A 14,370-nucleotide genomic window follows, 5' to 3' on the forward strand; every position below is an offset into this window, starting at 1 on the left:
CCCATTAAAGGGGTTTTTTGGGGAGTTTTTCCTTATCCGCTGCGAGGGTCCTCAGGACAGAGGGATGTTGTATGCTGTAAAGCCCTGTGAGGCAAATTGTGATTTGTGATATTGGGCTTTATAAATTAAATTGAATTGAATTGAATTAAAAAAAATCATAGTACAGCGTAATACACAAAATCATAGTATAGTATTAGAACTCAGGGTATAGTATGATATAAAAAAAAATACCAGGAAAATATGACATAAAAAATGTCATAGTATAGCATGATATAATAATAAATTACAAAATTATAGTGTAGTACACCATAAAATGATCATAGAATAGTTTGTCTTAAAAAAAACATTATAGTTAAGTGTGTCATAAGTCATAAAAAATATAGTATAGTGTGATTCAAAAAATTCAGTCTATCATGTCATTAAAATCATATTAAAGTATGTCACAAAAAATCATAGCATATGATAAAAAGAATCATAGTAAATTATGTCATTAAAAAAATCATAGCACAGCATTATATAAAAAAATATTATGTAGTATTCCATAAAAATGACAATGTGTAGTATGCCATAAAAACTATTGTGTAGGATATTTAAAAATTATAGAAGTGTGTCTTTGAAAAAAATCATAGTATAGTATGTCAGAGATTTTTAAAAAATATTGTACAGTATGCCATTAAGATGTCATAAATATTCATCTATTGTGAAATTTCATAAAAAAAGAAAAAAAAAAAAATTCATAGTTCATAGATTACAGCTAATCCTACCTAATTAACTTTGAAAGCCAAAAATCATTATTAATATACAACGATTATACAATTAATTGTGCAGCAGAACTTGTAATTATATTATTACTAAAATGGTCAATCAATCAACACTTACTAATCATAATTACTTCAACTAAATGCCTCTCTCACCTGCCAGCGCCCACTCTCCAGAGCGGTGACTGTGACCACTGTAGAAGATGATGTAGGTGTCATGGCGAGGCCCATCTGCCGTGCGGAGCTCCAAGAAGGATTTCATCTTGGCCTGCAGAGCATCCAGGGCCAGCCCACTAGTGGAATAGTCACAGCCAAAATTCTCAATCAGGTGGTGGGCGAAGAAGCGCTGCACACTGTTCAACATGCCTGTGGAGCGCTTGTTTAGCTCCTGCACCTGGTCTGGAGGCAGCAGCACAGGCTGACCGTCAGGACTATGAGGCAGACAAAAATAAAACAGAGGAGGAAAGTGAATGAATCATGTCTATTTAGAGCTGTCATTTAGCACAGGTCAGGATATGTCTTATGAGTCATGGACAACTGAATGAATACACAATGACTTGACAATGACTTATTGCAGGAATGTAGCACTTGCCTGTTAACAAAATTTTAATAACAGATTTTATTTGGCCCTTTTAAAACTCAATCACACTCAGGAAGTAGCACAGATCTTTTACTGTTGTGTGGCGAGATGCATGACACAACATACTGATGTAAAACTGGGAAAACTTTGACATTTACCTCTCAACTTTAATCATATCATGGGATTTTCTTTATTATTGTGCAGTGGGCTGCCACGATTAGTCGACTAATCGATGACTAATCGACTATTAAAATAATCGGTGACTATTTTAGTAGTCGACTAATCGGTTTGAGTCATTTTTCATAGAAAAGTACTATAAAAGTACCCCAAAATACTCTTATTGCAGCTTCTTACGTTCAGATATTGGCAGCTTTACACACTCTCCCGTGACGGTGAACTAAAACCCTTTGGCGTGAGTATGAAACAAAACATTAGATGACATAATTTTGGGGTTTGGGAGAGACAGACCGACATTTTTCAACATTTTAACACATTTTTCGATGAAATGATTAGTCGACTAATTGAAGAAATAATCGACAGATTAGTCGACAATGAAAATAATTGTTAGTGGCAGCCCTATTGTGCAGTCTACTTATATCTGACTGGTAATTGTTTACCACTCTCAGTAGTGATGCATGACACTACCTGCAGTAGTTGGTGGGGATGACAACAGCGTAGCCCACACAGGTTCCTCCCAGGCTGTTCCCGAGCTCGTGGAAAAGCCCGTGGAACAGAGACTCCAGAGGCAGGACGAGCAGAAACATGCTAACAAAGATACTACTGGAGGCCTGCAGAGCACAGTCATTAGTCAATTAAAAATTGGTTTTCACTGCAGACAAAAGTATGACATATGAAGGAAAATGCTGTGGAAGATACTGTAACATTAATCTGCATCTGAATGAATTCTAGCAAAATATGATAAAACTATTTTAGCTAAGAATAAGAACATGCTCCTAAAAATACAAGTTCTTTCTGTGTTATAGCAAATCCTGATTAAATGTGATGTAGAAGTAATCAGTATGGTACTGTTTGAATCAAAACATTAAGGAAATTAAGCAATTCAATGTGTCTTGTAAAAGCATGAAATGTAAATGTAAGGCACATTCTCAGGCTGTCCTATAGTCCAAGCCAGAGGTTCCCAACCTTGGTTTTGGGTCCGCCACAAGGGTTCACAAGATAAATCTGAAGGGTTACAACATGACTAACAGGAGAGAAAAGCAAGAAACATATTATTCTGCTATAAACAATTATATTTTCTTTCCTGACATTTCTCAAATCTTAATTTTTTCTGGGAATGAATGAATGAATTTTCTGAATTCATGGGACACCACTGACACATGCAACCAGTGATGATGGTGGGGGGGTCCCAAGGAATCGCAAGCCACAAAGGTTGGGAACTGCTGGTCAAAGAGGACTGAAAACACACCATACACTGCTGTCATCTGCTATCCACATTTTCAGCACATTGTATTAAAAAATCATCTGATATTCAGTTGATATTGTGTGCCATCTCTCTATAAATAAGGTATTTGTTGTCTGGCTGCTCCTACCTGCCAACAAAGAGCAGCAACAGCAACAGTTGACACCAGCGAGAAGAGCACCAGGCGCTCAGAGATGAGGCAGAAATGTCTCATGCCCTTTGAAGCCATAACCTTGTCCAGACCGCTGACACCTGACCCCTGAGACAAGCACACCCTCTGGCATTCACTGAGCTTGGTGTGAAAGCCCCACACTGTGATGACAAACACCATGTGGCAGATGGCCCAGAAGAGCGCACAGACCACAAAGCTCGGGATCATCAGGTACCACTGGTCCAGGTCTTTCAGCTTCTGAGCAGCCAGAAAGATGAAGGTCACCTCCACCACCAGCAGAGGCAGGAGGGACAGCCGGCGCCACAGGCCCCGCCACACCAGGAAAGGCTGCCAGCGCTCGGTCACGGAGAGGCCACTGAAGTAGACATCCAGCAGTGGGTCGCAGATGAGCTGGCTGAAGAAGCAGGCGAGGGCGAAAGGGTTGATGGTGATGTTCAGAGACTTGAAGAACAGCACAGCGGTGATGACAGCGAAGCAGACCAAGTTGGTGAGAGCCAGGAGAGCCTTCATCCGGAGGGCAATCATCACCGTGGCCAGCGCCACCACCAGCACCATCACACTCAAAGACTTCTGGATGAGCAGAGCCGTGCTGGCAGTGGCAAAGCCCACCAGCTCCAGCCGCTCTGCCGAGGTGAGGAAGGCAGGACGGTACTTGGCACATCCAACCAGTCTCTCCAGCAGCGCCCACAGTGTCCTCAGTGTCACGCTGGCCAGCAGCAGGTAGTTGGCCGCCTGCTCCTTCACATCGCTCTCCAGGGCGGGACTGTTGAGGAAACACTGCAGTCCCAGCAAAAACCCGAACCACAGGTGGAGGAGACTGAGGCTGACCCTCTCCATGTTGAAGTAATAATACACTACACTTGCTATTCCGAGGACGATTAGAGCCAAAACGAAAATGACAAGAAGACTAGTCTCTGCGGTCCTCTCCCACCGCGCATAGAGCCCCAGACACAGGGCGATCAGCAGGTTGAGACCTGACAGGTAGCCCAGCCACCGGACAGACGACCACATGCTAACCTCTCCGTTGACCTCCTCCAGCCGGGTCATCGCTGCATGGAGGCAGTGGCTGACACAGTAGCGCAGAAAACGACACATTGTGATATAAAAGACTAACTAACCAAACCTAGAAACAGGCACTTTAACGAGTTACGGTCGGTTTATTGTCCGTAATGAAACCAAACGACGCTTAAACTAAGTTTAGCTAACTAGCTAGCTAACTTGTTGAAAGTGGCTAGCTTGACTACCGTTAGCTACCAGCGATGCATCTTCGCACCGGCCAAAGTTAGCACGCAGAAACATTCACATCGTGACGACGGCTGTTTATGTTCCTCTCATCTGATGTCCGACACTGGTTTAAAAGGTTCAGGACGGAGCACCTTCAAACAAGCTGTCAGTATTGTGAAAGACATATCCGTATTAAAAGTTTGTAACGTCAAAAGTTTTTGTCAGTTGACAGACGCCATGACGCTGGCTTCCACTACGGCAAGTGCTGAGGGTAAAAAATCACTTGCCAACGTCAAACGCTCATTCAGTTCTGAATTTTTATGCAGTCTATGGTTTTGACTCGATATTAAATATGATTAAATAATAATGAAAGATCAAGTAAGTAATAATACATTATTATTCTTAATATTATACTCAATATTATGAGCTTATTTACGTTCTACTTTACTAGGCCTATGTTTATATTTTAACTGAACAACTGTGTTCCAGATTTACACTCTCATTCTGTGCCAAAGCCAGGATTTTTATACTTTTAATACTGTACTGAGGTCATGAGTTCAAATCCCCCCAATTTAATCCTACCTTCCTGAGAAAAAAAGATTGTAAAATTGTCTTTAAATATCTGAATTCCTTCCTTTCACATTAAAGTTATTTTTTATGGCCCTGAGGTAGTAAGGTAGGTAGTGTAGACTTTTGAGTGAAATTATAGTGTGTGTGTAAGACATGGCTTTTTTGTCAGAGTGGCCTTAAAGGCTAGTTATAATACAATGCCTAATGTACAGTATTACTACATTTAAAGAAGCTATCCTGCCTCTTGATTCAGGTCCCCGATTTATTCCTGTTTTAACTGCTACTAATTCCAGATTTAAAATCCTTCACAATAAAGGTCAAGTGCTGTCTTAAACCAAACCGGTGCTGTACCAACTATTTGCTATTGCGCTCAAATTTCTACGGGGTATTAGTGTATAAGTGTGTAGTGGTATGTGTATTTTAGTATATTTCTTGTGGTATGTGTGTCACAGTGTCTGTTTTGGTAGATGTATTGTGGTATATCTTATGATGTATGTATTGTGATTTATGTATTTTATTGTGCAATCCTTCCATGGTTATAGTGCAGCATTGTTTTATGATATTTTTTAAAAACCTTGTAGGCCTACATGGAAAAGTCCAACTAGGGACAAGAGTTGAAAATTAGCAACAGCTATAAACTCTCTGTGCAACACATCAGTCTCATACTCTGTATTGGAACTATGTTAAATTGCATCATTCCTATCAAATAAAATACAATGTTGACAAATATTGTTTTTGTATCAAAAGAAATGTTGATCAAAAACCTGCATGATCTTCTGCAGAGGGGTTACCATTGTTTTGCAGGTCACAAGTAAGTCTCAAGTCTTTGCTCTCAAGTTCCAAGTCCATACAAGCAAGTCCTGAGTTAAGTCCCAAATCAATACTGACGAGTCCTAAGTCAGGTCCCACGTCCTAAACAAGTAAAACTGCGTTCTTCACCAAATGTAATGTCATTTCAATGTCAGAGTAATAGTATATTAAATTTACAAAAATTATAAACTCTTTATAAAATTTGTATTCAATCATTAAAATTCGTTTTTCAGAAGTTGTTGCATCTCTGTATCTGTAATTTTTAACCTGCACATTTTGAATAATCCAATTCCTCTGTTGCTGACCACCAGGAAGTTTGTGTACACAAACGAAATTACCTTTGGTATCATTTTTTCCAACATTAGTACCTCATGGTTGTCTCTTGCAACTTGATTGGATGCTGTAGGATTATGGGAGTTAAGCGTCGATTTGCTCAGAATGAATAAGGTTAGTTGATTCATTAGTTTGTGGCACACTTTTAAATGACATACTTTTTAATCAAGTATTTTCAAGTCAGAAGGCTCAAGTCCAAGTAAAGTCACAAGTCATTGGTGTTAACATCAAAGTCATGTTGCAAGTCTTATTTAATTTTGTAAACTTGATTCTAAAATAATAAAATCTGTGACTCAAGTCTGACTCAAGTCCACACCTCTGATCTCCTGAGTCAAAAATGCCCCTTCATAACTTCATAACCAGCACACAGAGCAGTATTTTGAATCTACAAGAAAGGGTGCACTGCACACCAAAAAACTCCACACAGACGCGTTACATTTACATTCATTTATAAAAGAGAAATACAACCATACTATAAGCACACATTGTTCTGCATTGTTGAAAATGTTGAAAATGAAGATGAAACAACTCATGCAAATGGACCAAAAAGAAACATTGGAAGACAAATGCACCAATTAATCACAAAACCTTAAAGTCTGAGTATGTGCGGTACTGTGAAATGTTGTTTTCCTGTTAAAACAGAGAAGATATCAGCATAGAGATGTGCATTAACTGGAAAATGATATGGGTATGGCAACAACACACTGCATTACATCAACACTGGAAATGTCTCTTGTTATCCATTAATATGTCAAAGGAGAACTGGACAGTTTGTACGTACTGTTTGGCCTCAGAAGCTTCATATCTTTTTAGTTGAAAGGTATGAGTTTCATTTTCTCCAGGGGCATGAAAGTCTGCTTGCAACATACAGTAAATGTGAACAAAGAAGGCACCTTAGACTTATTGGTATTATCTTATGGGCCCGTCATATTGGTTGTAAAACTGTCATCATAGGAAAATAATTACATCTTGTGACACCCTTTGGGATCAATGATAAAGTGCCACTGACAATAACACATCAACGTAAACTCATTCCTTCATTCACACAATCAAACCCAACCACACCCACACAATGAGCCCATTCAGGGACAGGCAGAACACACACTAACATTTCATCTGGTAGTGTCTTTAGCTAAAACCTCCCCCCGTCGGATACAGCATCTTCAGATCTGCTCTGGTTTGCTATTGCTAAAATCTACAGTTTCTCACCTGTTTCAGAGGTTCTGTATGACAAAACAGTAAATTAGTGCAAATCTCTTGTGTCAAGGTGAATTTTCTGTGAGGAGCTCAGATCTGGATCTTTTTTGGAGGCAGAGTACTTAGTTTCACAAAGTTACAAAATTGTGTCAAAGGATACTGGTGCTTTAAAGTCCATTTGATATGGGTCACTGACTTGCTGTGTTGTACTATTTCTCTGCTAGAGAGCACAAAATGTACTGGAGATAATTCAGTCTTAATATTTGTGAGGACAACGAGAGGAGGAAAAAAAGTCTAATACCTACTTTGAAACACTCGTACCTTGTTACACAATGAGTAAACACAGTTACAGTTTCACATTAGTAAACCTAGTAATACTCCTACCGTATGGTTCTGAAAATGTTTAAAATGCTACAAATACCACTTTCTTGTAAAAGATACACAAATCATTCAGATGATGCCAAGTTAAAATGGCACTGCCACACTTTACACTGGACAACACCAATGTTTTGACTGTTGAGAATATATATTTCAAAACGATGAACTTCTTTTTTTTTTTTTTGTCTTGGAAAACTAAATGCACATCAAGGATTTTCAGAAAGTCTAGCTGCATGACTGTGACAGAAGCAAGCGTACCAGTCCAGTCACTCCATCTCAGTCTCTCCAGTGCAATCAAACTCCTGTCAGACTGCTCAGGTTGTTTGTCTTTTATACTAAGCAGCCTGCCACACTAGCTTATTCATATAGAGACAGAGTACAGACAAGCTGTTTTTGTTATTGAAAGCTGATTGGAAGATGATATGGAAATCAAGGAGCGGGGACTTAAGATATCGTCAGGGCATTCACTTTCCAACTCTTAAAAAACCTAGATATTTATCAAAATATATCCATCTTAGTGTGTGTGTTTATGTGGATATGTGTGTGTGTCTGTGTGTGTACTCTCAGAGGAGTGTGGATATGAGAAAATAATCTGTAAACTTCTGTCTTTCACACTGTGCAAACTGCATTGTTTTCAGGAGAGGGAGGAGACGTGGGAGAAGAATGCAGCAGGTTAAATTTGGCAGCGCAGCAGTTGAAGGGGAGGTGACAGTGGAGGAAAGGAGAGGAGTAGGAGGAGGAGGGGGAGGGGGGGTAGCTGGTTAACCTAGCTCTGAAGCAGGATGGGGTCTTCTAGCTCGTGGAAACCAGGCACCGAGCTGCCCTGGCTCTCCCCGGAATCTGAATCATAGGGCGTGTCAGGCAGCTCCGAGAAGCCCCATGCCATCTGGTCATCCTCAAACTCGGAGCGCACCTGCACGGGCACGTCGGCACACTCTTCCTCCTCGTTGGAGTGGAAGTCCTGAGGGATGTAGAGCATCTCTGGGTAGTTGCGTGATACCAGGTCGCTGGTGGTGGCCAGACACACCTTGCGGAAGGCGATGAGATGCATGTGGGAATACTTGACGTATTTGTAGCGCTTGAAGCCCAGTGACTCCACCGCAACGCGCCAGCTGCGCATCATAAGGGCGTGGCGGTTTTGGTGGGAGGAGTCGGGCGTGATGATGAGCAGCAGGCCGTGAAGCTCCAGCAGCTCGTGGGCCTTCTTACAGCAGATCCAGCGCTGGTATGGTGAGGGGAAGTAGGACAGGAGCAGGGAGAAGACCACCACGTGGAAAAGCTGGGCAGGCAGCGAGTCGATGGGGTTGTGGAGCTGGCGGAGGAACGCCTCAACCGCATCGCTCGCCAGCTGGAGAGGCTGCTGGAGCTGAAGGTTGAGGAAGTCACACTTGTACACGCTCTGAAGGAGAGAAAACAGGCAGAAAATTCAGCACTTTTAAACGTCCTATACTTGCAGCTGCAAAATGCGAGATGCTTTTTGTTCTGCTTTCTGCAAAATTTGTTCACACGCCGTCAAACCACAACACGGATAACCTCTGCATGAGTCATTTCTGGTGCTGCTTTTGCTCTGTAATGCCAACACTGAATCACCAGACAGGAAAACCTCATGCATTTTATTTGTGTGAACATTTTGTCAACAAAATGAGCAGAATAAACAAGCTTACCTCAACTGCAGGCACTATGTCAATACCAACTGTGAGGAACTCGTCAAACTTCAAGAAAGGGTTGAAGCAGCTTCCCACATCAAGAAGGCGCATTTTCCCCAGCTGAGAGATTGAACTGTAACACAAATGTGGAACAAGCGTCAATGTCAAAACCATCATGTGACTTTTGCATCCAACAGTGCCTCTTTGTCTTCTAACAACCACATCGTTAAATTTAAATCAGCAGAGGATTTTTTTCCCCACAACAAACAAACACATCACATGCGACAGCCCATCAAATCTTCAATTAAACTTTCTGACTGTTACAAAATGTTATTATGCAAGTACGGTGTGTTAAAAATATACTGATGCTTTTGATGAGGAGCAAGGTCCACATATAATTTGCAAACAGAATTCCTACACAATTCTTATTTCATAATTCTGCTAAATTATCTTTAAACTCGGAAAAGCAGATGCAGGTTTTAAACTGTGGGCGGACAGAGGTGTAAAACAAAAAAAAGACATTTATGGTAATAATGGGAATATCTTAACATTCGATGAGCTGATCAGGAAATACAATATCCCTCGCAAACACTTTTTCAAATACCTTCAGTTAAGGAGTTTTATTAGAGCAAATCAAAATCAATACATGTCCTGTCCGCCCCTGACGCAACTGGAGAAAACTCTTATAAAAAATCCTTTTGGGAAGGGCATCATCTCTGAATTTTATGATTTACTGAAAGCCTCCTCAACTGAGTCTTCTGACTCTAATTTTAATGCATGGAAATCAGATCTACAGGAGGAATTAACACTGGAACAGTGGCGCAGCGCATGTAAAGCATCCCAGACAGGGACGGGTAATACTCGCTTAAAACTCCTACAGTATAACTGGCTGATGAGGGTGTATATCACTCCAGAAAAATTGAACAAATTTAATGTGAATATTCCGGACACTTGCAATAGGTGTGGTGTAAATAAGGGCACTATTTTTCACTGCCTATGGCAGTGCCCAAGAGTGGGGGAGTTTTGAGAAGAGGTTAGATTAAATGTGCAGGACATCCTCTCAATCAGATTAGAGCTAGAGCCCAAACTCTTTCTACTTGGCCTCTCTACCCAGATGTACATAATGTAAAACGTCATGAAAAAATCTTTTTAAACATATGTTTTTTACAAGCAAAGAGGACAATAGCTCTAACATGGAAAAGTATGAGTAAGCCAGGTATTCTCTGGTTTAGGGAATTATCTTCTTGCTTACCTCTGGAAAAAAAAATTCTTACATTCTTAAGGACAGGAGACATTTCAAAAAGTGTGGGGTTGATTTATCCAATATACTAAAAACAATGATCTATCTCGGGGCGTCGGTAGCGTAGTTGATAGTGCCCGCGCCCCATGTACAAAGGCATTGCCTCGCTGCAGCAGCCGCGGGTTCGAATCTGGCTCGCGGCCCTTTGCTGCATGTCAGTCTCCACTCTCTCTCTGTCTCCCCATTTCACCCTCTGTCCTGTCAATAAAGGCAAAAAGCCAATAAAAATCATCTTTAAAAAAAAAACAAAAAAAAAAACAATGATCTATCTCATCTGTTGAACGAACCTGGAGTAGAATAAGTGCACCCTCTGCATAACTCTGTTCCCTCATCCTTTAATCACTGGATTGTACGGCAATGATATTTGTATGGACTCATGATCCTATATCTTTACAGAAGCATTCTATTAACTGCCATGTTTTGTTTGTCTTTCTGTTTTTGTTTTTTTTTCTGTCCCATTTCATTTGCACTGTTATAGTGACCATATGTGTGTAAAGGGGGAAAACGTAATGTAGGGTTTTAATATTTTTGTTTCATTGAATGTCCCTGTCCTACAAGGACCTGTATGTTAACACACTGTCTCATTTGTGTCACTTTGTTGGCTTTTTGTTTTGTTTTGTTGTCTAAATTTGGAAAATTCAATAAAAGATATTGTTGAAAAAAATATATATATATCTTTAAACTCAAATTTAAATCAATCATCAATATTTTTTGTCTGCACTTTTGCTATTTTAAATGTTGATTTTTTTATTGTAAATAATTTAGTAATTAATTTGACATTTTATATCTTTTTTTTTCATTCATTCATTCATTCATATGTTATTTTTCAAATAAGAACAGAAAATTAGTTGATAATAGTTCAATCATTTAATTTCCCAAGTGTCTATGCAGCTTTGTTTATTCACTGTGTCCATAGAAAGGAGGATAAATGCAGCCATAATGTTTCCTTGCACATGAAAGATTTACTTTTTGATATCCACATCTCTGCATAACTCATCAATATTCAAACAAGCTTAATATGTGATTATTTGTGATGATACACATAAATTAAATTCAAGAATAGCATTTCATCGCATTTCCTTTTTCTGAATTTTATATGTCAAAGAAAAGAATAGGGGCAATAGTCTGGATACACAAATATTTTTCCACAAGATCTTTTGTTTTTTCCGTACCAATCCAAACCTGAAAGATTACTATAATCATATTCCATACTTTTCCATATTGTGTAGAAACTCTGTGCAAATAAAACTGAAGGTGCTTTTTATAAGAAACAAGTAAAAAACAAACACATATTTTATTATAAACACTGTTCTTTCATCTCTGAAGTAACTAGAAATTTGTAACTGTAACTGTATTTTTTTTTCCTAGGTAATGGGTGAGAGTTTAGTTGCTCTCACAGTTTTTGACTGTGCCCCCAATCCATACTAAATATTCTAAGCAGGTTGTAAGGATGTACTGTAGTGTGTTCACCTTCAGTGTGCTTACCTGGGGATGGTGCTGTTCGGTTGGGCACTTACAGACGCTGCAGTCAGACCCATGGTCAGCATGGCACTTTTCTCATCCTTCTCTAACATTCTTTTCATCCCGCCGTCCAAAAAGTATTCTTGACAGACACTGTGGAAGTGGAATGGAAACACTGCTCAAACTTTAATGTGAAAGTGGCAGCAACATGTCACAGAAGCGCATCCCACAGACTCCACTGTCAGGAGGTGTAAAACTGCAGCTGATTTGATTTGAGCTGTACCTGCGACACCAATCGATGCGTCCCTCTCCTTCGCAGTTTTTGGTCCAGTGGTTGTCAGCGAGATTCTTCATGGCGAGGGCGTACTCACTCAGCGTCTGCTCATCTTCACAGTGCTCGCGCCAGATCTTGTCAAAGTCGCCCACTGAGAGAGGATATATAAAAATCAGGACAGAAATAACAAATATAACGCAACACAAAATGTAAATCACAGACTTCAAAACTTAAAGGAATCAATTAAGACTTTCAAAGTTAGCTTAAGCTACTGGTATCATCATACTGAAGTCCTACTTTTGAGTTTTAGTCTGGCACAGTCATCCACAGCAAGTAGCAAACACTCATAACCTACTTGCCAACTTTGGTCATCCCCTTCAGCACCAAAACATGGCAGCACTCCTTGGGAAGAAAACTGATAAAAAAGCTCAGGCCACATTTACCGCTACAATGCCTACATGCTCACTCCTCTCTGCCAGCACAGAAGTGTAACTGTAAAAAAATCTAAAAAAAAATCATCCTCAAATAGCCATTTCACAGTCATACTAAAGTCCACAGAAACTTCGTTCAGCACATCTCCACAGTTTACAGCCCGTAGCGTAGGCAAACACGCTGATAAGGGAAAAATCTCATGACCACAAGGAAAACTCTCATTCAGATTTGCAGAAATGAAAGAACAACAACAGGAGTGGTGGTAAACAGCAGCACTCTAGAAGCATGACCACTGTGATTCAATGCCAAGCCCACCAGATCATGCTTTACTTATTAACCACTCATGAGGTCTGCTAGCAGGACGACTTCTCTGTGCAGCCTCCAAAACAACCAGCTATTCTCTCTCACTCCCAATATTTCAGACTTATCCAAAACACGACATCACGTTACAACACTACATCATGGTAGCGTAGTGTTTTTAAGGTGGAAAAGTAGGACAGAGACTACACTAATAACAGCAAACCTGACCTCTTTGTGCATTGGTTGCTACATAACTGATAGTGGAGAATGTGGCAACGTTTGCTACAGCACAACACTGACTCCACGAACATTACCCAAGCTCCTTTTTCACACTTTTGATGAACTGTTTTAAAGTGGTAAAACTTGTCTTGTGCCGAGTCTTCTCTGTCTGCTGTTTGCTTCGAGGTATGAGAGCAGTGGAATGGTCAAGTGCATATTTTGGATTCAGAGGCAGTGGAATGAAACAAAACAGCCAAAGCATTCAAGCAGGAGATAACCTACATCATGATATCTGTGGCTGCTGTACAGCCCCGGTTCCAAGACAGTTAAGACGCAGTGTAAAACATACATAAAACAGAATGATTTGCAAATCCTTTTCAACATAAAGTGGGGAAGTAACTATTATATTATATTACTATAGACCCACATAGACCTATTTTTGTCTTTTTTTGGAGGGGATCTGTAGGGAGTGATAGCAGGTCAACAGTATAACACATAGAAGTGGTATTCATCATCTGAAAGCTAGGAACCTGAAGATTAAATTGAGATGCAGCTCAGCACCATGTGTCAGGGTCAATATGTATTAAACATTGTGTTTACATAACTTTTAAAGTTAAGCTAAGAACATTATGATGGAGGTATGTAATGGCTATTCCCGTGCTCATTTACGTCTCAAAGTTGTTACACCAATTTTTGGTTGATACTATTTGTTGAACAATTTTGGCGCTAAATCTAAGCCTCTTTTTACCACACAAGAATTTTAAAAAATGACCAAAAATTGCTTCAAAATACCACATTAACACACCAAGACCTTGAGGAACACCATAGAAAAATCCATGCTGTGATTTGGTATCAAACACTGTTGAGTTTTTTGTAAGAACTGCATTTTACGGCAACTGGAAACTGCTGAGCCACCCCCTTATTGTTAACATGCCTATGAAAGCCATGCATCTTCTGAAAGCTTTGAGTATCTAGTTTGTGGCTGTAAAGTTTCAAAAGGCAGTAATTATCTAAGATAGTAGTTCCCAACTGGCCCAGCCACAGGGTCCAGATTTCTCCTTAGTCATAAGTTCAAGTAGGGGTGCACGATAACTATCGGGCCGATAACAGGAAATTATTACGTCATTCCGATAAGTCCGATATCATGACGAATAGCCCCGATAACATATGTAATTTTGTCAGCATGGCAGTGCCCCGCTCCCACTGTGAGACCTGAATGGCCTGCAGTGAATGCTGCGTTCAAGTGACGTCGGCATAATCAGAAAAACTCTTTCTGACTGGGAAAATTCAAGAATA

General features: G+C 40.1%; 2 protein-coding genes across 2 annotated transcripts in view; both read right to left on the reverse strand.

Moving 5' to 3' along the window:
• Positions 1 to 4,476, reverse strand: part of tmem168b (transmembrane protein 168b) — a 12,326-nt gene extending 7,850 nt beyond the window's left edge. The window contains exons 1-3 of the mRNA XM_050072159.1: positions 2,889 to 4,476; positions 1,984 to 2,126; positions 915 to 1,189 (exon numbers count right to left, since the gene is read on the reverse strand). Of these exons, the coding sequence (XP_049928116.1) occupies positions 915 to 1,189; positions 1,984 to 2,126; positions 2,889 to 4,025 (1,555 nt within the window). The 5' untranslated portion in view covers positions 4,026 to 4,476. The remainder of the gene's footprint in view (positions 1 to 914; positions 1,190 to 1,983; positions 2,127 to 2,888) is intronic.
• A 1,823-nt stretch (positions 4,477 to 6,299) lies between these two features.
• Positions 6,300 to 14,370, reverse strand: part of bmt2 (base methyltransferase of 25S rRNA 2 homolog) — a 12,588-nt gene continuing 4,517 nt past the window's right edge. Inside the window, 4 exon segments of the mRNA XM_050073895.1 lie at positions 6,300 to 8,841; positions 9,107 to 9,221; positions 11,874 to 12,002; positions 12,133 to 12,274. Coding sequence (XP_049929852.1) covers positions 8,209 to 8,841; positions 9,107 to 9,221; positions 11,874 to 12,002; positions 12,133 to 12,274 — 1,019 coding nt within the window. The 3' untranslated portion in view covers positions 6,300 to 8,208.

The sequence above is a fragment of the Epinephelus moara genome, chromosome 20 (assembly GCF_006386435.1).
Source record: "Epinephelus moara isolate mb chromosome 20, YSFRI_EMoa_1.0, whole genome shotgun sequence".
In the NCBI taxonomy this organism is placed as follows: domain Eukaryota; kingdom Metazoa; phylum Chordata; class Actinopteri; order Perciformes; family Serranidae; genus Epinephelus; species Epinephelus moara.